Source organism: Neoarius graeffei, chromosome 18 (assembly GCF_027579695.1).
Source record: "Neoarius graeffei isolate fNeoGra1 chromosome 18, fNeoGra1.pri, whole genome shotgun sequence".
Lineage (NCBI taxonomy): Eukaryota > Metazoa > Chordata > Actinopteri > Siluriformes > Ariidae > Neoarius > Neoarius graeffei.
The window spans coordinates 55380892-55405082 of NC_083586.1; the positions used below are offsets into that span (position 1 = coordinate 55380892).

General features: G+C 44.8%; 1 protein-coding gene across 2 annotated transcripts in view; it reads right to left on the reverse strand.

Moving 5' to 3' along the window:
• pibf1 (progesterone immunomodulatory binding factor 1) overlaps window positions 1-24191 on the reverse strand; it is a 152926-nt gene that overhangs the window by 24771 nt on the left and 103964 nt on the right. For both annotated transcript variants that reach the window (XM_060899022.1, XM_060899023.1), the window contains exon 15: window positions 13779-13909. In XM_060899022.1, coding sequence (XP_060755005.1) covers window positions 13779-13909 — 131 coding nt within the window. The remainder of the gene's footprint in view (window positions 1-13778; window positions 13910-24191) is intronic.

Here is a 24191-nt window from a genome sequence, read left to right on the forward strand (position 1 = left end):
ATGGAAACAGAAAACCCGGTTCCAAACTAAGCACTGGCCCCGAACCAGCCCTGGAACTGCTTTGGTGGAAAAGGGGCATAAGATACTCGGAACTGTCGTTTCTGTATCAGTTGAGATTTTTTTTCCCCCCTGTGCATGAAGGTCGTTTGAAGGTCATCTGTATGCCATTCATGACATCACCATATAGGTATGGGAGTTGCTGACTACAAAAATATATAGTTTGTACCTATTAAAAGAAATAAATAAATAATACTGGGAAGTTGAATCTTGCTGTAATTCTGGGGGGGGGGATTTATTGCATAATTTTTGGCTATAACACATCACACTTAATTACCGTTATTGATTTTTACTAAAATCACCATATCTCTGCAACCATAAAAGTTTTTTTTTTTTTTCAAAATTCCAAAAACTATGTTGTTCTTTGGGCGTCCTTTAACAGGGAGCAGATTTTAAGGCGAATTAAACCTGTTTGAAATTAAGGCAAAAGTACCGACTAGATCTTGTAACATTTCCTCCTAACGTCGTTAGCTGATCATTGGTCTTTGAATGGTTTGGTGATTCTGATGCCGCTGTCTGATTCTTTAACTTCTAGTGTACCAGGATGTTTACAAACTTTAAAATCGACAAATCCTTTGTCGGTATTGTCAATTAAAGTTTGTGGTTACTTCAGGTGTAGGAACACTTTGAACTAGAAAATGTTGAAATTACGGGGTTATGAAATGTCACCATTATACATTAATGCAAGATGCTCTCGATGAAAAAAATTCAGCGGACTTTGTTTTTTAAGCTAAAAGTTGTAACATCGGTCCGTTGGGCCATTTCCCATACTGGATTAGCCAGATATATGGATGGCTGTATTAGGAGACGGAAATGAGAGCGGCCCTGCGTGACGTAGGATTCCGCACGACAGCATACCGTGTCACGCACCAAACGGATAGAAGTAAGCAAGTAAATAAACAGGCAATAAACTAGCCACTGCTTTATTTTGATTCCTTTTCTAATACTGCATTGGCATAATTTTGTGGAGAAATGCAAACAAATTGACCGAGAAGTCACACTAGACCACAATATTATACTACAATAGAATATCTAGTTGTCACACGCAACAGAAGGACTCTCTGGACAGCGCATGCTCCGAACTGACTCACACGTGCGCTGCGAATGATGCACACCAACATGGTATTAAGGTGCAATCAGCACAATTATATAAGGACTCAGAATACAGACTTACTTTGCAAAGTACAGTGGTGCTTGAAAGTTTGTGAACCCTTTCGAATTTTCTATATTTCTGCATAAATATGACCTAAAACAACATCAGATTTTCACACAAGTCCTAAAAGTAGATAAAGAGAACCCAGTTAAACAAATGAGACAAAAATAGTATACTTGGTCATTTATTTATTGAGGAAAATGATCCAATATTACATATCTGTGAGTGGCAAAAGTAACTGAACCTCTAGGATTAGCAGTTAATTTGAAGGTGAAATTAGAGTCAGGTGTTTTCAATCAATGGGATGACAATCAGGTGTGAGTGGCACCCTGTTTTATTTAAAGGACAGGGATCTATCAAAGTCTGATCTTCACAACACACGTTTGTGGAAGTGTATCATGGCACAAACAAAGGAGGTTACTGAGGACCTCAGAAAAAGCGCTGCTGATGCTCATCAGGTTGGAAAAGGTTACAAAAACCATCTCTACAGAGTTTGGACTCCACCAATCCACAGTCAGACAGATTGTGTACAAATGGAGGAAATTCAAGACCATTGTTACCCTCCCCAGGAGTGGTCGACCAACAAAGATCACTCCAAGAGCAAGGCGTGTAATAGTCAGCGAGGTCACAAAGGACCCCAGGGTAACTTCTAAGCAACTGAAGGCCTCTCTCACATTGGCTAATGTTAATGTTCATGAGTCCACCATCAGGAGAACACTGAACAACAATGGTGTGCATGGCAGGGTTGCAAGGAGAAAGCCACTGTTCTCCAAAAAGAGCATTGCTGCTCGTCTGCAGTTTGCTAAAGATCACGTGGACAAGCCAGAAATCTATTGGAAAAATGTTTCATGGACGGATGAGACCAAAATAGACCTTTTTGGTTTAAATGAGAAGTGTTATGTTTGGAGAAAGGAAAACACTGCATTCCAGCAGAACCACCTTATCCCATCTGTGAAACATGGTGGTGGTAGTATCATGATTTGGGCCTGTTTTGCTGCATCTGGGCCAGGACGGCTTGCCATCATTGATGGAACAATGAATTCTGAATTATACCAGCGAATTCTAAAGGAAAATGTCAGGACATCTGTCCATGAAATGAATCTCAAGAGAAGGTGGGTCATGCAGCAAGACAACGACCCTAAGCACACAAGTTGTTCTACCAAAGAATGGTTAAAGAAGAATAAAAGTTAATGTTTTGGAATGGCCAAGTCAAAGTCCTGACCTTAATCCAATCGAAATGTTGTGGAAGGACCTGAAGCGAGCAGTTCATGTGAGGAAACCCACCAACATCCCAGAGTTGAAGCTGTTCTGTCCGGAGGAATGGGCTAAAATTCCTCCAAGCCAGTGTGCAGGACTGATCAACAGTTACCGGAAACGTTTAGTTGCAGTTATTGCTGCACAAGGGGGTCACACCAGATACTGAAAGCAAAGGTTCACATACTTTTGCCACGGACAGATATGTAATATTGGATCATTTTCCTCAATAAATAAATGACCAAGTATAATATTTTTGTCTCATTTGTTTAACTGGGTTCTCTTTATCTACTTTCAGGACTTGTGTGAAAATTTGATGTTGTTTTAGGTCACATTTATGCAGAAATAGGATCACAAACTTTCAAGCACCACTGTATTGCGTTGTTGACATTACCAAGCCTTTGCATAATCCATTGAATGACTTTTAGTGCTTTTGAATGCCCTGCGGAAACCCGGTGTTAAGTGATGAGAGGAGTTGTGCCCTTTGACATTTCTGTCATTTTTAGTTTTTCCATATTTCCCAACCAATTCAACTTAGGAAAATTTGGAGTGGGGTTTCATCATCATCAATTCCCACTAGGTGCTTTATAGGCCTTGGGGCGCTCCTGATATCCTTGCGTCAATCAGTTGCATGAAGACTGTCTTCTCCATCATAGTTCTCCTTGCCTGGTGGGGATCGATACCCAATAACTTTTTGACACTGTTCCACAAGTTCTGATGTCAAACAGCACCTGCTTTTAGAGAGCGTTGTTATCAAGCCTGCGGATGTGTCCAATATATTTGAGATGCGGTAGCAGGAGTCGCAGATAGTGTGTTTGTTTGAGATTTTATAATTCCAGTCCAGTTCGTCATCCACTTCGGGCCGTTCATTCCTGCTGGGCGTGTTTCTACGCTCATATTTCACCTTTCACTATTTTTCTCAGGAAATCATGCCATACAATCTCAATTTTATCCATTTCCCTTTCCGTCATGTTTGTGTGTGTGTGTGTGTGTGTGTGTGTGTGTGTGTGTGTGTGTGGATGAGTCATCTCCTGATGACTCTTGCTCAAAATAAAAAAATAAAAAACAAACAACCTAGTCTCAGGTCAATATAGTGGCGTTGAGGTAAATATGGTTTCATGACAAACCAGAAACAACTTCTGTGACATTGTTTTGTCTTTTTGTTAGTTTGTTTTTTTAATGATCTAGCCTCCAGCATGACAGAAAAAAAAAACCCCAATATATTGAGAGGACCTGTCTACTTTTATTTGCATGCGAGGAGAATGTGAGGACTAAGAAATCCAACTGAACTTTTCTCTCGTCACGAGAAACCAAGATTACCAGAAAATACAAAAAACACAATCAGCGTCGGGCGGCACGGTGGTGTAGTGGTTAGCGCGGTCGCCTCACAGCAAGAAGGTCCGGGTTCGAGCCCCGTGGCCGGCGAGGGCCTTTCTGTGTGGAGTTTGCATGTTCTCCCCGTGTCCGCGTGGGTTTCCTCTGGGTGCTCCAGTTTCCCCCACAGTCCAAAGACTTGCAGGTTAGGTTAACTGGTGACTCTAAATTGGCCGTGAATGGTTGTCTGTGTCTATGTGTCAGCCCTGTGATGACCTGGCGACTTGTCCAGGGTGTACCCCGCCTTTCGCCCGCAGTCAGCTGGGATAGGCTCCAGCTTGCCTGCAACCCTGCAGAACAGGATAAAGCAGCTAGAGATAATGAGATGAGATGAGACAATCAGCATCTGACAGTAAACGATTACTTTGTGAATTCCTGGAAAGACACACTCAGTAGGATTTTTTTTCTCTAAAATGCAAAGACACGCAAGTTTACACTCGTACTCAGACAGAACAACTTGCATCACATTGCAATTAAGTGTCTTAAATAACGTTCCACTGAAGACGCCTGTGTGTAAGGACTAGACCTCATCTCTCCTAGTGTCACCATGATGTTAGCGTCTCTCTCCTGAGCCCCTGGAACTGCTAATTTGCTCCACAAGGTCTTGAAATGATGTGGATGGAAAGCATTATCATCACCAACGGTAGCGATGCATTGAATTACACTAAAGATTTAGCGTTCAGATATTTAAAGCCGGTAATGTTATCCTGCCGCAAAACAGTGAAGATCAGTTCAAGCTTCAAGCTGCGATCACTGTAGGTGAAAACTCGCTTTCATGAAGCGGTAATTATCATTTAAATCATATACTTTACTGCAGGCAAATACATTTTTCAACTCATTTGAAAATGCAATGACGTCTTGCTGTTAAAGGTAGCGAGATTCTGCATTTTTTATGCTACAGGACACCGAGTGAAAACCCTGTATTTCATTAAAAATACAACCCCAATTCCAAAAAAGTTGGGACAAAGTACAAATTATAAATAAAAACAGAATGCAATAATTTACAAATCTCAAAAACTGATATTGTATTCACAATAGAACATAGACAACATATCAAATGTCGAAAGTGAGACATTTTGAAATTTCACGCCAAATATTGGCTCATTTGAAATTTCTTGACAGCAACACATCTCAAAAAAGTTGGGACAGGGGCAATAAGAAGCTGGAAAAGTTAAAGGTACAAAAAAGGAACAGCTGGAGGACCAAACTGCAACTCATTAGGTCAATTGGCAATAGGTCATTAACATGACTGGGTATAAAAAGAGCATCTTGGAGTGGCAGCGGCTCTCAGAAGTAAAGACGGGAAGAGGATCACCAATCCCCCTAATTCTGCGCCGACAAATAGTGGAGCAATATCAGAAAGGAGTTCGACAGTGTAAAATTGCAAAGAGTTTGAACACATCATCATCTACAGTGTATAATATCATCAAAAGATTCAGAGAATCTGGAAGAATCTCTGCGCGTAAGGGTCAAGGCCGGAAAACCATACTGGGTGCCCATGATCTTCGGGCCCTTAGACGGCACTGCATCACATACAGGCATGCTTCTGTATTGGAAATCACAAAATGGGCTCAGGAATATTTCCAGAGAACATTATCTGTGAACACAATTCACCGTGCCATCCACCGTTGCCAGCTAAAACTCTATAGTTCAAAGAAGAAGCCGTATCTAAACATGATCCAGAAGCGCAGACGTCTTCTCTGGGCCAAGGCTCATTTAAAATGGACTGTGGCAAAGTGGAAAACTGTTCTGTGGTCAGACGAATCAAAATTTGAAGTTCTTTATGGAAATCAGGGACGCCGTGTCATTCGGACTAAAGAGGAGAAGGACAACCCAAGTTGTTATCAGCGCTCAGTTCAGAAGCCTGCATCTCTGATGGTATGGGGTTGCATTAGTGTGTGTGGCATGGGCAGCTTACACATCTGGAAAGACACCATCAATGCTGAAAGGTATATCCAGGTTCTAGAGCAACATATGCTCCCATCCAGACGACGTCTCTTTCAGGGAAGACCTTGCATTTTCCAACATGACAATGCCAAACCACATACTGCATCAATTACAGCATCATGGCTGCGTAGAAGAAGGGTCCGGGTACTGAACTGGCCAGCCTGCAGTCCAGATCTTTCACCCATAGAAAACATTTGGCGCATCATAAAACGGAAGATACGACAAAAAAGACCTAAGACAGTTGAGCAACTAGAATCTTACATTAGACAAGAATGGGTTAACGTTCCTATCCCTAAACTTGAGCAACTTGTCTCCTCAGTGCCCAGACGTTTACAGACTGTTGTAAAGAGAAAAAAGGATGTCTCACAGTGGTAAACATGGCCTTGTCCCAACTTTGAGATGTGTTGTTGTCATGAAATTTAAAAATCACCTAATTTTTCTCTTTAAATGATACATTTTCTCAGTTTAAACATTTGATATGTCATCAATGTACTGTTCTGAATAAAATATGGAATTTTGAAACTTCCACATCATTGCATTCCGTTTTTATTTACAATTTGTACTTTGTCCCAACTTTTTTGGAATCGGGGTTGTAGTACAAAGACACCAGATCAAATGTTGAAACTGAGAAATTTTATTGTTTCTTTTGAAAAATATAATGTTCGTTTTGAATTTAGTCCCAGCAACACGTTTCAGAAAAGCTGGGACAGGGGCAACAAAAGACTAGACATGTTAAAAAAAAAAAAAATTATATATATTATATTGTGGCAGTGGGGTTGTGGTCAAGCGTCGGTCTGTGAATGGAGGGGCGGAGTCAGGGAAGGTAAGTGGCAGAATCACTGCACCTGACGGGAATTAACCTGTGTTTGTGTGTCTTCCCCAGTGACTGCGCCCTATAAGAGGAGAGGGAGAGCAGAAGAAGGGAGCTCTCCCCTGATGAGAACACTTCTGTGTGTGTGTGTGTGTGTGTGTGTGTGAGAGAATAACTGAAAGCTGAAAAGCTTCAATAAAAAGGGTTTTTGCGAACTCAGTTCTGGCTTGCCGTGCTTCTGTGCTCCACCCACCCTAACTATTCCTACAGTAGTGCCGAAACCCGGGACGGAGTACAGAAGAGAACAGCCTCATGGAGTCCTCCCCCCTTCAAGGACCTGGTCCATGCCCTCGCCTCAGCCCAACAGAGCCAGCACCAGGTGCTGGTTGCCCTCCGGAAGGAGCAGGAACAACGGTTTGAAGCCCTGGCGCTGGCACAGCAGGAAGCTCGCCAGGCGTTCCGGCACCTGCTCGCGTCGACGGGGTCCACCATCACCACTGCCGCGGACCCTCCCCACCTCACCCTAATGAAGATGGGTCCGCATGATGACCCCAAAGCCTTCCTTGCTCTTTTTGAGCAGATAGCAGAGGCATGCAGTTGGCCGGTGGAACAGCGCGCCTCCTCCCCCTGCTAACGGGCGAGGCGCAGCTGGCCGCACTACAGCTCCCTGCTGACAAGCGGCTGGTCTACGTCGACCTCCGCAGGGCCGTCCTCCAATGTGTGGGGCACACCCCGGAGCAGCAGTGGCAGCGCTTCCGCGCGCTGCACCTGGAGGAGGTCGGCCAGCCGTTCGCGTTTGGCCAGCAACTCCGGGACGCCTGCCGGCAGTGGCTGAGGGCCGACAACCGCGACGCCGAGGGAATCATCGACCTGGTGGCGCTGGAACAATTCATTGCCCGACTTCCAGAAGGAACAGCAGAGTGGGTCCAGTGCCATCGCCCGGCATCGCTGAATCAGGCCATCGAGTTGGCGGAGGACCATATGGCGGCTGTTCCGATGGCAGGACACAGCATGTCTGCTCTTCTCCCCTCTCTCTCTCTCTACCCCCCTTCTGTTCCTCGTCCTCGTCCCATTCCCCCACCGCGGAGGCGGGGGCCGGCTCCACCCCAGCTGGCCCGCCGCGCCCTACCATTTCCTACTTCCGTGTCTGTGTCTTCCCCCTCTCAGGTGAGTGAGCTCCGGAACACCAGTGCAGAGGGAAAGCCTGGGCCAGTATGCTGGCGCTGCGGGGAGCCAGGGCATTTCCAGCATCAGTGCTCGGCGATGGAGGTGGGCGCGGTGGTCCGGATCCCCGACGCGCCAGGGACTGCCCTCGATCGGGCCCGGAGTGTATCGCATACCGGTGAGTATCCAAGGGGATACGTATCAGGCTTCCACCAAAGCCTGGTGTAAGACGAGGCATTGGGGAGAGCACAATTGGTGAAGGTGTTGTGTGTGCACGGGGATGTTCACAACTACCCTTTAGTGTCGGCCCACATTCTATTTCAAGGGGAGAAATTTAGAGTAAAGGCGGCGGTTAATCCTCGCCTTACCCACTCGATAATTTTGGGGACTGATTGGCCGGGATTCAGGGAATTAATGACATATTTAGTGAAGAGTGGGGCCTGCCATAATTTAGCAGGGGGAGGTCCCGGTGTGGCTTTGGCAGGAGCAGCTGTCACAGAGCTGTCTACGTCATCACCGCATCACAGCGAGGAGCAGCAGGCTCCTCCTCCCTCTCTCGGGGAATCCCTCGCGGATTTCCCGTTACAGCAGTCGTGAGACGAGACTGCGGCATGCGTTTGACCAAGTGAGAGTAATCGATGGCCAAATGCTCCAGCCAAACGCCACCCCGCCCTTCCCCTATTTCTCCATTATTAAGGATAGGTTATACCAAGCAACGCAGGACACTCAGATTAAGGAACCGATAACAGCTTTTGATCCCAAAGAGCCGCCGGGAATTTATATTTCAGGCGACTCACTTTAATCCCATGGCTGGACACTTGAGGCAGGATAAGACACTAGCCCGAATAATGGCCTGGTTCTATTGGCCAGGGATTCGCGGCAATATCCGTAGGTGGTGTACGGCGTGCCGCGAATGCCAGTTAGTAAATCCAGCGGCCATTCCAAAAGCGTCTTCGCGCCCTCTGCCATTAATCGAGACCCCATTCGAAAGAATTGGGATGGATCTCGTTGAGCCATTAGATCGGTCAACACGAGGATATCGCTTTATTTTAGTTCTGGTGGACTATGCAACGCGATATCCGGAAGCAGTGCCTCTTCGCAATATCTCAGCACGTAGTATTGCGGAAGCACTCTTCCGCGTCATCTCCCGAGTCAGAATCCCCAAGAGATTCTGACTGATCAAGGCACTACGTTTATGTCACGTACACTGCGCGAACTGTATGGGTTACTGGGAATTAAGCCTATCCGCACCAGCGTTTATCACCCACAAATGGATGGCTTAGTCGAATGGTTCAACCGCACCCTCAAGAACATCATTCAAAAATTTGTAAGCGAGGACGCACGCAGCTGGGATAAATGGCTAGAGCCCCTGTTATTCACAGTGTGAGAGGTCCCACAAGCCTCTACGGGGTTCTCCCCGTTCAAACTATTATACAGGCGTAAGCCACGTGGCATTTTAGATGTGCTGCGTGAAAATTGGGAGGAGGGACCTTCAACAAGCAAAAATGAAATTCAATACGTTATCGACCTGCGCACCAAACTCCACACCCTCACGCACCTAACCCAGGAGAATTTGCGGCAGGCCCAAGAACGTCAAGTCCGTCTGTACGACAGGGGCACGCGCCTTAGGGAATTCACACCAGGAGATAAAGTACTCGTGTTGTTGCCCACGTCGAGCTCCAAATTGATCGACAGGTGGCAAGGACCATTTGAGGTCACACAGCGAGTCGGGGACGTCGACTATGAGGTGAGGCGAACAGACAGGGGTGGGGCATTACAGATTTGCCACCTCAATCTGTTAAAACTTTGGAACGAGGAGGTCCCCGTGGCGTTGGTGTCGGTGGTTCCAGAGAAGGCGGAGCTGGGGCCGGAGGTTCAAAAGGGAAAATTGACATCGCCCACCGCTCCGGTCCCCTGTGGAGACCACCTCTCCCCAACCCAGCTCACGGAGGTAGCCCAGTTGCAAACAGAATTTTCTGATGTGTTCTCGCCCCTGCCTGGCCGCACCCACCTCATAGAACACCACATTGAGATGCCCCCGGGGGTAGTAGTGCGCAGCCGCCCTTACAGACTGCCCGAACACAAAAAAAAGGTGGGTCGGGAAGAACTCGAGGCCATGCTCGAAATGGGCATCGTCGAGGAGTCCCACAGTGACTGGAGCAGCCTGGTGGTCTTGGTTCCCAAGGCCGACGGGTTGGTCTGGTTCTGTGTGGACTATAGAAAAGTCAACGCGGTGTCTAAATTTGACGCGTACCCAATGCCTCGTAGGCACGGCTCGTTTTTATTCGACACTGGATTTGACAAAGGGATATTGGCAGATCCCCTTGACTCCGCTATCCCGAGAGAAAATGGCCTTTTCTACACCGTTTGGCTTACACCAGTTCGTCACACTTCCTTTTGGGCTGTTTGGGGCGCCCGCTACATTCCAGCGGCTTATGGATAGGGTCCTCCGCCCCCACGCCACCTATGTGGCCGCATACCTGGACGACATTATTATTTATAGTAATGACTGGCCGCGGCACCTAGAACACCTAAGGGCAGTCCTTAGGTCGCTGAGGCAAGCGGGTCTCACAGCCAACCCGAAGAAGTGTGCGATTGGGCGGGTGGAAGTATGGTATCTGGGCTTCCACTTGGGCAATGGGCAGGTGTGTTCCCAAATCAATAAGACAGCAGAGATTGCGGCCTGCCCGAGGCCCAAGACCAAAAAGAGGGTGAGACAGTTCCTGGGGCTGGCTGGCTACTATCGTAGGTTTATACCTAATTATTCGGACGTCACCAGCCCGCTGACTGATCTCACTAAAAGGGTGCACCAGATCCGGTCCAGTGGACGGAGCAATGCCAGCGGGCTTTCTCTAAGGTAAAGGCTGCACTGTGTGGGGGGCCACTGTTACACTCCCCTGACTTTTCTCTCCCCTTTGTTTTGCAGACAGATGCATCAGACAGAGGGCTGGGGGCTGTTCTGTCCCAGGAGGTGGAGGACCATCCAGTGCTGTACATCAGCCGAAAGCTGTTGGTGCGCAAGGGCAGGTACAGCACCATAGAGAAGGAATGCCTTGCCATCAAGTGGGCAGTCCTCGCCCTCCGCTACTACCTGCTGGGGCGCCCTTTCACCCTCTGGTTGGACCATGCGCCCCTGCAGTGGCTCCACCACATGAAGGATGCCAACGCGCGGATCACCGGTTGGTATCTGGCACTCCAGCCGTTTAAGTTCGAGGTGGTCCACAGGCCGGGGGCGCAGATGGTCGTGGCGGACTTCCTCTCCCGTCGGGGGGGGGGGGGGGGGGGGGGGGGGGGGTGTCAGCTGCAGGCCGGATGGCTCCCCGGCCTGAGTCGGGCGGTGGGGGTATGTGGCAGTGGGGGCGTGGTCAAGCGTCAGACTGTGAATGGAGGGTGGAGTCAGGGAAGGTAAGTGGTAGAATCACTGCACCTGATGGGAATTAACCTGTGTTTGTGTGTTTTCCCCAGTGACTGTGCCCTATTCCTACATATATTAAATAATTAGGTTAATTAGCAACAGGTCAGTAACATGATTGGGTATAAAAAGAGCATCCCAGAGAGGCGGAGTCTCTCAGAAGTAAAGATGAGGAGGGGTTCACTACTCTGTGAAAGACTGCATGGGCAAACAGTGCAACAATTTAAGAATAATGAAACGTTCCTCAATGTAAAACTGCAAAGAATTTGGGGATCACATCATCTACGGTCCATAATATAAAAGTTTAAAAAATTCAGAGAATCTGGAGAAATCGCTGTATGCAAGAGACAAGGCTGAAAACTGACACTGGATGCCTGTGATCTTCAGGACCTCAGGAGACACTGCATTAAAAGCAGACACGTGTCTGTAGTGGAAATCACTGTTTCGGGAGGGAAAGTGAAACACAGCAATCCTAGTGGTAGCGTTCCTAAGCCGAGAGCCATACTATTGAAAATCCCATAGACCTGATTTTTTTTAAAAAATCCCACGAAGTTATGATGTGGAACTTGTACACCCCCAAAAAATATGTTGTATATGCTGGGATTATCTACTAACTGTGAAAGTATCAGGTGAAATTTCACTGTCTTTTAAAAGATCGAAATTGCGCCTAACCTGTCAGAAACGGACTACAACCAAACTGTCTAGTCAGAGTCGCTCATATTACGTCAGCAGTAGGCTTGATAAGTTTTGTTCTTCATACTAGCCCTTACGAGTGCTGACAGGTCTCCCTGCGAATAGCGGCAGTTGACTACATGCCCTGATCTGTAATGGTTATCCCCATGAGGGATGCATTTCTTATTGGTACTGTACAGAAATACTCCGCCAACCACGCTATACAAATCGGCATGTTGGTGTAGGCTACTTGCCGGCCGCTACCTGCTACAGATTTGGAAAGGCGCTAGACTTGCGGTGACATCACATACGCGACGTCCGGTCCGTGTAGTCTTTGATCAGCTTATTAAAAAACATTCAAAACAATTCAAATCGGTGGAAAAAATAAAGTATGATCACCAGGATCAATAGAGCTGCCCGACATGCACAACATATGGAAATCATTGTCTTAACTATGAAGTGTAACCGGAAATGTAATTTTTTGAAAAGATATTCCCATTCATTTTGCCATAGAGGTTGGAACGCATCCAGTAGCGGGCAATGAGATTACTTTCCCTCCCTATGGGCTCAGGAACACTTCAGAAAACCATCATCTCATCTCATTATCTCTAGCCGCTTTATCCTGTTCTACAGGGTCGCAGGCAAGCTGGAGCCTATCCCAGCTGACTACGGGTGAAAGGCGGGGTACACCCTGGACAAGTCGCCAGGTCATCACAGGGCTGACACATAGACACAGACAACCATTCACACTCACATTCACACCTACGGTCAATTTAGAGTCACCAGTTAACCTAACCTTCATGTCTTTGGACTGTGGGGGAAACCGGAGCACCCGGAGGAAACCCACGCGGACACGGGGAGAACATGTAAACTCCGCACAGAAAGGCCCTCGCCGGCCCCGGGGCTCGAACCCGGACCTTCTTGCTGTGAGGCGACAGCGCTAACCACTACACCACCGTGCTGCCCTTCAGAAAACCATTGTCTGTGAAAACAGTTCATTACTGCATCCACAAACGCAAGTTAAAACCAGATATAAACAATATCCAGAAACAAACACCGCCACCACCTCTGAGCCCAAGCTCTTTCACGATGGACTGAGGCAAAGTGGAAAACTGTCCTGAGGTCTGACGAATCAAAAGTAGAAATTTTTAGAAATCATGGACACCATGTCCTCCAGGCTAAAGAGGAGAGGGACCATCTGGCTTGTCATCAGTGCACAGTTCAAAAGCCAGCATCTGTAATGGTATGACGGTGCATTAGTGCACATGACACGGGTAGCTTGTACATCTGGGAAGGCGTCATAAATGCTGAAATGTTATATACACGTTTCAGAGCAACATACTGCCATCCAGACAAAATCTTTTTCAGAGAAGGCCTTCCTTCTTTCAGCAAGACAATGCCAAACCGCTTTCTGCACAGCTCTGTAGTAAAAGAGTCCGGGTGCTAAACTGGCCCACCTGCAGTCCAGACCTGTCTCCCATTTAAAACATTTGCCGCATTATGAAGAGCAAAATATGACAAAGGAGACCCCGAACTGTTGAGCAATTGAAACTGTATATCAGGCAAGAATGGGGCAACACTTCTCTTTCAAAACTACAGCAACTGGTCTCCTCAGTTCTCAAACGTTTACAGAGTGTTGTTAAAAGTCGAGGTGATGCAACACAGTGGTAAAGTTTCTCAGTTTCAACATTTGATATGTTGTCTTTGTACTATTTTCAATGAAACACAGGGTTTCCATGATTTGCAAATCATATTCTCTTTTTATTTCCAGTTTATACAGCATCCCAACTTTTTTGGAACTGGGGTTGTAAATCATTTTTAGCACTTCAATATTTTGGCACGTTTTAACATTTACACTGCAAACAATTCTCCAGAATAAAAGAGGGTGTGCTGTTTCACCAACTGAAATCTGGGCTACTGCTCTGAATGCATACCTCACTTCCTGTTCCAGCAGCGAGAGGCGCTCTTTTAGAGACTGGATCTGCGTGTCCCGCTGGTGAACCGTCTCGATGAGGTAACTGTGTGGCTGGTGAGCCTGCTGAAGAAGCTGATTAGCTGCCTGCAGCTGAAACAGACAAAATGTGGTTTTGTGTGTGAGAGAGAGAGAGAGAGACAGACAGACACAGTGAGAGAGTGACAGAGACAGGCACAGACAGACAGAGAGACAGAGAGAGAGACAGACAGAGAGCGACACAGAGACAAACCGAGAGAGTGATACAGAGAGAGAGAGGCAGAGAGATAGACAGAGAGGCAGAGAGAGAGACAGACAGAGAGACCCAATCAGCCAATTATGCAACAACAGACCAATGCAATAAATCATGCAGCTCCAGTCAACCGTTTCTGTTAAACGTTCACATCATCAGAAGGAAGAAGGGGAAAAAAAAAAAAAAGTGACGTCAGTGATTTTAACCGTAGCATTGTTATTGGTGTCAGATGGGTTGATGAGCATTTCAGAAACTGTAGATCTCTTGGGATTTTCACCAGTCTCTACACAGAATGGTCTGAATAACACAACGCATCCAGCGAGCAGAAGTTCTGCCAGTAGAAATGCCTTGGTGATGAGAACGGGAGAACGGTCAGACTGGGTCCAACTCAAATCATCACTCTTTACAAAGGTGGTGAGCAGAAAAGCATCTCACAAACGCACAACATGAAGCAGAAAGGTTACAAGAGCAGAAAACTGGAAAGGTTACTAAATTCATACTCAAACGTTCCTTGAAACAGGAGTTTCAGTGTTACGTTAAGTGATTCATGGTAGTTATTTATTGCATCGTACAAACGTAATCGACACTTCATGCAAAATTTATCCCATTTATCTCCTCTCAATTTTCTCACAACATTTGATGAGTCGTCTTGCTCTTTCGGCTGCTCCTGTACATTCGGGGTCGACACAGTGGATCTGTTCCGCATATTTGATTTGGCGTACACTAACGTTCAAAAGTTTGGGGTCACCCAGACAATTTTGTTTTCTCCATGAAAAGTCACACTTTCATTTACCACCATAAGTTGTAAAATGAATAGAAAATATAGTCAAGACATTTTTCTGGCCATTTTGAGCATTTAATCGACCCCACAAATGTGATGCTCCAGAAACTCAATCTGCTCAAAGGAAGGTCAGTTTTATAGCTTCTCTAAAGAGCTCAACTGTTTTCAGCTGTGCTAACATGATTGTACAAGGGTTTTCTAATCATCCGTTAGCCTTCTGAGGCAATGAGCAAACACATTGTACCATTAGAACACTGGAGTGAGAGTTGCTGGAAATGGGCCTCTATACACCTATGGAGATATTGCACCAAAAACCAGACATTTGCAGCTAGAATAGTCATTTACCACATTAGCAATGTATAGAGTGGATTTCTGATTAGTTTAAAGTGATCTTCATTGAAAAGAACAGTGCTTTTCTTTCAAAAATAAGGACATTTCAAAGTGACCCCAAACTTTTGAACGGTAGTGTAGGTTTTACACCAGACTCCCTTTCTGATGCAACCCTCCCCAATCTATCTGGGCTTGGGACTGGCACCAAGTATGCACTGGCTTGTACAACTCCAGTGGCTGGGTATTTTATCTAACATGCATGTCTTTGAACTGTGGAGGAAACCCAGTGTTTGCATGTTCTTACTCTATACAGAAAGGCCCCCGTCGGCTGTGAGGTTCAAACCTGGAACCTTCTTGCTGGACCACCGTGCCGCCTATAACATTCGATAAGTATACCTACGTAATTACCTCCTTGATCAAGCAATACTTAACAGTTATTCCATGAAATCGAGTCGTACATGAGCAGATAGCCGACGAGGTGCATAGCACCGAGTTCACTATAATCCATGTACGACGAGACTGAGTGGAATAACTGTTTTATTCTATTCACACTCACTACATTTTGAGAAATGGAGCATTTTTATTTTTCGCAAATTCGATAAACTTTATACAAAACGTCGGACAAAATCATTTCCGCTTAGAATGTAAACAAACTGGCGAAATGACAGGAGCAATTTGTGAAAAATGCGATAATAATCAATCATTCTTGGGGGTGGTTTACACGTCCTTACCATCAAATACTTTTATTCCACATTTTGTTGCTTTTTTTTGGTGTATTTTTGGGGGTTTTGTTTTTGAGTAGTGTTTTTGTTTCGTCCTCGGTTGGTTCAGGAACACGCTCCGCCATTTCGTTTTTCTCTACTCACGGTACAGACCCCTTTCGCATTACGTCACGCATCATGAGATGATTACACTTGGGGGTCAGACAGACACGTCTTTTGTGTAAGCAAGGCTTCATCTGTCTTCAATATGGTTTATTTTTGCGCCGTTTTTGGTTGTTCAACTCGAGAAATAGATTAAAGGTATTACCGTTGTTGGTCACTGGCTCCTGATTTACCGAGATCTCACGACAACGTGAACGATGTTAGAGCGATCATGTGTGATAACACGTGAGGAGTGGAAACGCAACACATCATGGCTGTAGCCAGGGGAATAGCAAACGTGTCTGAAGCGCCTTTTCTCTTTACAGGTCTTTCAACTCTGATATGATCAGACAGCCAACAATCTTTCACTGGCGGCCTTAAAAGGAGCAATTAGCTATTCATTCACACGCGCTATTCACAATATATCCAAGTGTGCATGAACGAGCAGTCACACAAATCGATGTCTTCGTGTTCCGAAAGGACCACGATAAACACCCTGGCTACAATCTATAATCAAGTTTTACGCATATCAGGAAAAAAAAAAAAAAAATTCATGTCTACCCGGATCGATACCGGAACTATAATTTAATGCTGGGAACACTTATACTGTTCTGCATCATGCAGCGCTGTAGGACAGAAATCAACAAGTGCAGACTTGTGTCAGCACCTGGCCCAAATTTGACTCTGGGCAACTCCTCAACAGGGCATGAAGCCATGAGGAAGAATGAATGCCAGCGATAAAGCACCTCAGATTCCTCAACAAGTATCAGCGATGGAGTTCAGGAACAAATGAAGTGCTTGAAGCAGCACAGGACTCTTTCAGTCGTGTGCGCGCGAGCTCGGTTAGTGCATTTATCCCGGATTTCCACCACTTCTCCAAAGAATACACCTGATCCTGAGCCATGTGTGACTGTTCCCAGCGGGAGCGGAGTTTAAGTTTCATATACGGTCCTGTGGGGGAAAAAAAAAAAAAAAGTCTTCGGTGCATGTAAAGAAATGCTGGAGAAAGCCAAAAACGGCTTAAAAACAAACAGCAGTAAGCCATAAGAAATGAAACAAAAAGTCAATATTTGGTGCGAGACGACCCTGTGCTTTGAATAAATAAATAAATAAATAAATAATAGCAGTCTCCGGTACAATGAGCTGTAGGTTTTACTGAAAATCTTCCGGAACCGGCCATAGCTCTTCTGGACACTTTGTCACACTCGCGTCTTCATTTTGCACCAAAGCCTTCATTACGTTTTCTTTTTTTAATTTGATAAGTGCTCTCTTATGTAATATGCTGCTCAGATACAAGCGATTCCCCCCCTCCTCCGTCACGTTTAATTTTGTGCTGGAACATGAACGAACGTTTGGAACTCTAAAATGTTTTTGGACTGACTCGATAATACAGAAGTCGTAAAATAGAAATCGATAACGAAGTTTGTATGAAAACAAAAGAGTGCCTAAAAAGACTTTTGCACAGTACTGTAGGGCTCATAAGTGTAAGGAGCTAAAAGCAGTGTTGTAGTCGAGTCCAGTCTCGAGTACCCAGTGTTCAAGTCGAGTCCGAGAACAAGACTCCATCCGCACCATTTGACGGTGGCTGTTGCTGCCTTTCTGTGAAAGCGTCGCTGCTACTGTGTTGGACTAACGTTCCTGCTCGACTGCCCCGTTTTAGTTAACAGGCTACAGATAAAAAGCTGTTCATCGCTCAGCAAGCCCCGCCCACTATCAACAGGGCAAATAACATGAGAGAGGGTTAACACGAGCTAGTCCATCGCTCAGCAAGCCCCGCCCACTATCAAAAGAGCAACGGACATAGCGTGTCACTTCCTTCTCTGGGTGGAGTCTTCCCAAATGACGAGTGAAGTTCGAGGTCGTCCCCTCGATAGTTCTTCTACATATGGAACACATAGCAGTGCATTTTTTCCCACTGCACAAGAAGCCTGTATAAGCAAAGCAGACAATCCTAGGGGCGTCTCTCCAGGCATTTTAGCGCCATTAACGTTAGTTTGTTCCTGAACGTGATGTATGAACAGGTGAATGTGCATTCTCTTGCACAAAATTAGTATAAAAATTAATGTAGATAGAAATATAAAATATGCCAAATTATTATGGCATGTTACAAAAAATAAAGAAAAAAATCAGAGTCCTCGTCTCCAACTTACGAGTCCGAATGCAGTTAATGCGCAAGTCCGAGTCATCGGTGCTCAAGTCCAAGTCAAGTCACGAGTCCTTAAAATTAGGGCACGAATCGGACTCGAGTACTACAAGCCTGGATAAAAAAATGAAGACACGATAAAGGTAAGAAAGGAAAGGAGGAAGGGAGATTGAGAAAGAGAAAGGCGGTAAAGAAAGAGTGAGATAGGTAGGTAGATACAGAAAATTAGAAAAAGGAAAGGAGAATGCGCAAAAAGAAAAGGAAGAGTGAGTTCGGCAGAGGAGGGACCGGCAGTGTGCACCTACGCTATGCATGTAGGTTTAACGCAAAGCTGATTGGGACGCTAAAAACAAACAAAATAAACAAACAAGGGCTTGAGCAGTGGTAGCTGAAATACAACCCCGATTCCAAAAAAGTTGGGGCAAAGTACAAATTGTAAATAAAAACAGAATGCAATGATGTGGAAGTTTCAAAATTCCACATTTTATTCAGAATAGAACATAGATGACATATCAAATGTTTAAACTGAGAAAATGTATCATTTAAAGAGAACAATTAGGTGATTTTTAAATTTCATGACAACAACACATCTCAAAAAAGTTGGGACAAGGCCATGTTTCCCACTGTGAGACATCCCCTTTTCTCTTTACAACAGTCTGTAAACGTCTGGGGACTGAGGAGACAAGTTGCTCAAGTTTAGGGATGGGAATGTTAACCCATTCTTGTCTAATGTAGGATTCTAGTTGCTCAACTGTCTTAGGTCTTTTTTGTCATATCTTCCGTTTTATGATGCGCCAAATGTTTTCTATGGGTGAAAGATCTGGACTGCAGGCTGGCCAGTTCAGTACCCGGACCCTTCTTCTACGCAGCCATGATGCTGTAATTGATGCAGTATGTGGTTTGGCATTGTCATGTTGGAAAATGCAAGGTCTTCCCTGAAAGAGACGTCGTCTGGATGGGAGCATATGTTGCTCTAGAACCTGGATATACCTTTCAGCATTGGTGTCTTTCCAGATGTGTAAGCTGCCCATGCCACACGCACTAATGCAACCCCATACCAGAGATGCAGGCTTCTGAACTGAGCACTGATAACAACTTGGGTCGTCCTTCTCCTCTTTAGTCCGAATGACACGGCGTCCCTGATTTCCATAAAGAACTTCAAATTTTGATTCGTCTGACCACAGAACAGTTTTCCACTTTGCCACAGTCCATTTTAAATGAGCCTTGGCCCAGAGAAGACGTCTGCGCTTCTGGATCATGTTTAGATACGGCTTCTTCTTTGAACTATAGAGTTTTAGCTGGCAACGGTGGATGGCACGATGAATTGTGTTCACAGATAATGTTCTCTGGAAATATTCCTGAGCCCATTTTGTGATTTCCAATACAGAAGCATGCCTGTATGTGATGCAGTGCTGTCTAAGGGCCTGAAGATCACGGGCACCCAGTATGGTTTTCCGGCCTTGACCCTTACGCACAGAGATTCTTCCAGATTCTCTGAATCTTTTGATGATATTATGCACTGTAGATGATGATATGTTCAAACTCTTTGCAATTTTACACTGTCGAACTCCTTTCTGATATTGCACCACTATTTGTCGGCGCAGAATTAGGGGGATTGGTGATCCTCTTCCCATCTTTACTTCTGAGAGCCGCTGCCACTCCAAGATGCTCTTTGTATACCCAGTCATGTTAATAACCTATTGCCAATTGACCTAATGAGTTGCAATTTGGTCCTCCAGCTGTTCCTTTTTTGTATCTTTAACTTTTCCAGCCTCTTATTGCCCCTGTCCCAACTTTTTTGAGATGTGTTGCTGTCATGAAATTTCAAATGAGCCAATATTTGGCATGAAATTTCAAAATGTCTCACTTTCGACATTTGATATGTTGTCTATGTTCTATTGTGAATACAATATCAGTTTTTGAGATTTGTAAATTATTGCATTCCATTTTTATTTACAATTTGTACTTTGTCCCAACTTTTTTGGAATCGGGGTTGTACAAACAATCTTATTTAATATGGAAATCTCATTCAACTTGAAACAGTTTAAAACTGTTAATCAGATCCCTCAATTCTAAAACATATTCGAAATGTTAAGAATTGTCAGAAAAATAAAAAATAAAAATTAAAACTTCAACAAATTTCATGCAGGGGCAGCATGGTGGTGTAGTGGTTAGCGCTGTTGCCTCACAGCAAGAAGGTCCGGGTTCGAGCCCCGTGGCCGGCGAGGGCCTTCTGTGTGGAGTTTGCATGTTCTCCCCGTGTCCGCGTGGGTTTCCTCCGGGTGCTCCGGTTTCCCCCACAGTCCAAAGACATGCAGGTTAGGTTAACTGGTGACTCTAAATTGACCGTAGGTGTGAATGTGAATGGTTGTCTGTGTCTATGTGTCAGCCCTGTGATGACCTGGCGACTTGTCCAGGGTGTACCCCGCCTTTCGCCCGTAGTCAGCTGGGATAGGCTCCAGCTTGCCTGTGACCCTGTAGAACAGGATAAAGCAGCTAGAGATAATGAGATGAGATGAGACATTTCATGCAGAGATGATAATTGGCTGGCTTCAACACACCATATGACATCATCGTAGAGCAAAAGGAAGCCATGTGAAGGTTTCGCTCGATCGTCGACACTGTAGCTCAGTGAACTTCCTGGTTAAACGCACTGCGTAACAAAGCCTGTGATTGGTCATTACAAGACTAAACTGGTCTTCACAAGCTTCTATTAAGTAGCTCATCCAGGTCATACAGGTGATGAGTTTATGCCCTCATGTGCTGTCTGTCTTTTGTTCATCCGGCAGCGTCCACATTTCACGAAAATCACGTCTTCTCGCTCAATTCTTCACCGATTTTTTTCTTTTTGGCAAGAAGGTAGGTCTGCCTGGGGTACATATAGATAGTTTCTACCCAGATGTGCATAACTGCAATTAATAATGAAGATATGGAGCAGAAGTGGACAAAGTACCCAACTTCATTACTTAAGTCAGAGTACAGATCCCACTGGTCAAATGTTACTCCGATACAAGTGAAAGTTGTCCAGTCAATTTTTTACTTAAGTTAAAGTCCTGAAGTACTCACTTTTAAAAATACTTAAGTATTAAAAGTACATTTTCTGTCAGTGCATCGTTGTATTATTGCCACAACGCTTACAAAGCCTAACGCCTCTGAAGCAACCGACTGGATTGTTTTGTGAATTCACAAAATGAACGCATGCTGTGCATCATGGTGGTTTAACGTTAAGCTAGCTAGTCAGTGAAACTCCACCTGACATGCTAGCAAACACTTTTCAAACTCAAAATCATATTGTGTAGCTAACGCTACTAGAAAAGAAAGATTTCTACACTGTTTATTTGTCAAGATTAGGCTAAAACATTTCTGAAAGGACTTCAGATAAGTTAACGTTATTCATGTTAGCGTAACTCCGTTTCTACATGCTAACCAACAGCGTCCAAGTTAACTAGCTATGCGTTAACGTTAGCCGTGGACAAGGCTACGGCAACTTGGTGGGCAAATCCATAGAAAGTCATTTGACGAACCAGACTGCATAGCTATTGCAACGTTATCGCTCGCTCTAAAAGCACAGACCACTTCGTTGAAAGCTTTTTCTTGGAATAAAATGTTTATATCCCTCAATATGCTTCCGCAGGCTGAATGGTGAGTTTTTGTAGGCCGTGATGTGGTTCGTTTTCGGCAAACGAAGCAAACATTTAAAATGAAATGAATCTTTAATCCTTTCAGAAAACTGAAACATGGGTTCTAGTTACAGAACCGTGGGTGCGTTCATTCCCCAGAAGAACCGCCTCCTTCCATACTGCCATCAACTGATCGGGTTAAATAACGCTGCTGAGAAATCAATGAACTTGATTTTATACAGTCTATGGACGTGACGTGACCCTAGTGATTACTGATAGTCTGTCTCAGTGTCACCTGCAAAAAACCATCCACTTTCAAAGCTGCTTCATAGTAACGAGGACCTTGATAGTAATGTCGTGGAGTGAAAAATACGATATTTGTCTTTCAAATGTAGTGAAGAAATGTCGTGAAGTTGGTTTTGTCTTCGAGTAACATGTCATCTTGGTGTTAAGTATCCTGAAGCCTTAAAACATATGGGAGAACAATACTAAATAAAAAAAGTTACTCCGTTTCCTTAGCACGGTCTTCAGTACACATCATTTAATAAATAATATTTTATTCCGAAGATGACACACTGTATTACGCAAATTGACCTTAAATCAAAATCCTCTGTATAGATCTCATTAAGAAAATTCTCAACAGCACGCAAACTCCATAAACTCGCTGGAAATGTAGTGCAACATCTGTGACTCATTCCCAAGTTTCAAGAGCATCTGAAAACTCTGGAGAGTTTCTGCATGAATTTAGCAAGCGGAGGCGTTTGCACTGTTTGTCCGTGTTCTGGGACAATAGCAGAATGACTGAAGCCGTTACGAGTGAAACTGAAATGATTCAGAGAGTGGAAATGTGCTGAACACAATGTGATATGTGAGACACACACACACACACACACACACACACACAGACTCACTCTCTCTCTCTCTCTCTCTCTCTCGCAAAAGTATTCATCCCCCTTGGTGTTTGTCCTGTTTCGTCGCATTACAAGCTGGAATTAAAATGGATGTTTGGAGGGTTAGCGCCATTTGATTTACACAACATGCCTACCACTTTAAAGGTGAAAACTGTTGTTTTATTGTGACGCAAACAATAATTAAGAAAATCAGGAGTGTGCATAAGTATTCACCCCCTTCCGTATGAAACCCCTGAATAAGAGCTGGTCCAACCGATTCACTTCATAAGTCACATAATTAGTTGATTAAGATCCGCCTGTGTGCAAAGTGTCACATGATGTCTGTATAAAATCAGCCTTTTCTGGAAGGACCCTGACTCTGCAACATGACTAAGCAAGCAACATGAAAACCAAGGAGCCTCCAAACAGGTCAGAGACAAAGTTGTGGAGAAGTATAGATCAGGGTTGGGTTATAAACAAATATCCCAAACTTTGAATATCCCAGGGAGCGCCATTAAATCCATTATAGCAAAATGGAAAGAACATGGCACCACGACAAACCTGACAAGAGAAGGCCCCGCCCACCAAAACACAGACTGGGCAAGGAGAGCATTAATCAGAGATGCAACAAAGACACCAAAGATAACGCTGAAGGAGCTGCAAAGATCCACAGTGGAGATGAGAGTATCTGTCCATAGGACCACTTTAAGCCATACACTCCACAGAGCGGGTGGGGCTTTATGGAAGAGTGGTCAGAAAGGGGAAAAAAAGTCATTGCTGAAGAAAACATGTTTGGAGTTTGCCTAACAGCATGTGCCAGACTCCCCAAACACATGGAAGAAGATTCTCTGGTCAAATGAGACTGAACTTGATCTTTTTGGTCATCATGGGAAACAACATGTGTGGCACAAACCCAACACCCTGAGAACACCGTTTCTACAGTGAAGCATGGTGGTGGCAGCATCATGCTGTGGGGATGTTTTCCATCTGCAGGGACAGGAAAGCTGATCAGGACTGAAGGAAAGATGAATGGCACTAAATACAGGGCAATTCTGGAGGAAAACCTGTTTGAGTCGGCCAGAGGTTTGGGACGAAGGTTCACTTTCCAGAAGGACAATGACCCTAAACCAGGGGTCACCAAAATTTTTTCTCTGGGGGCCACATTGTCGTTCCTGACTGTGATGGGGGGCCGGGGTCGGATCAGCTATATAACATAGAATTGTATGACCCAGACAAATATGACCACCAGCAGGCCTCATTGTGTCGTAGAGATTACTAGCCTGGCACAGCCATCCCCACTACTATATCCACACCACTATATCCACACCACTATATCCACACTTGATTCCTGGCACATATTTGTATATTTGTTTATCTTTACTAGTGGTTTACAAAAGTAGTAATCAAGTTTTCACACTTTGTTTTAATTTGAAATACCACGGATATTCCATTTATTTATTTTCTAATAAAAATAACATCAAAGCTGTCAAGGTAAGAAACATCTGCCTAGTTGAGG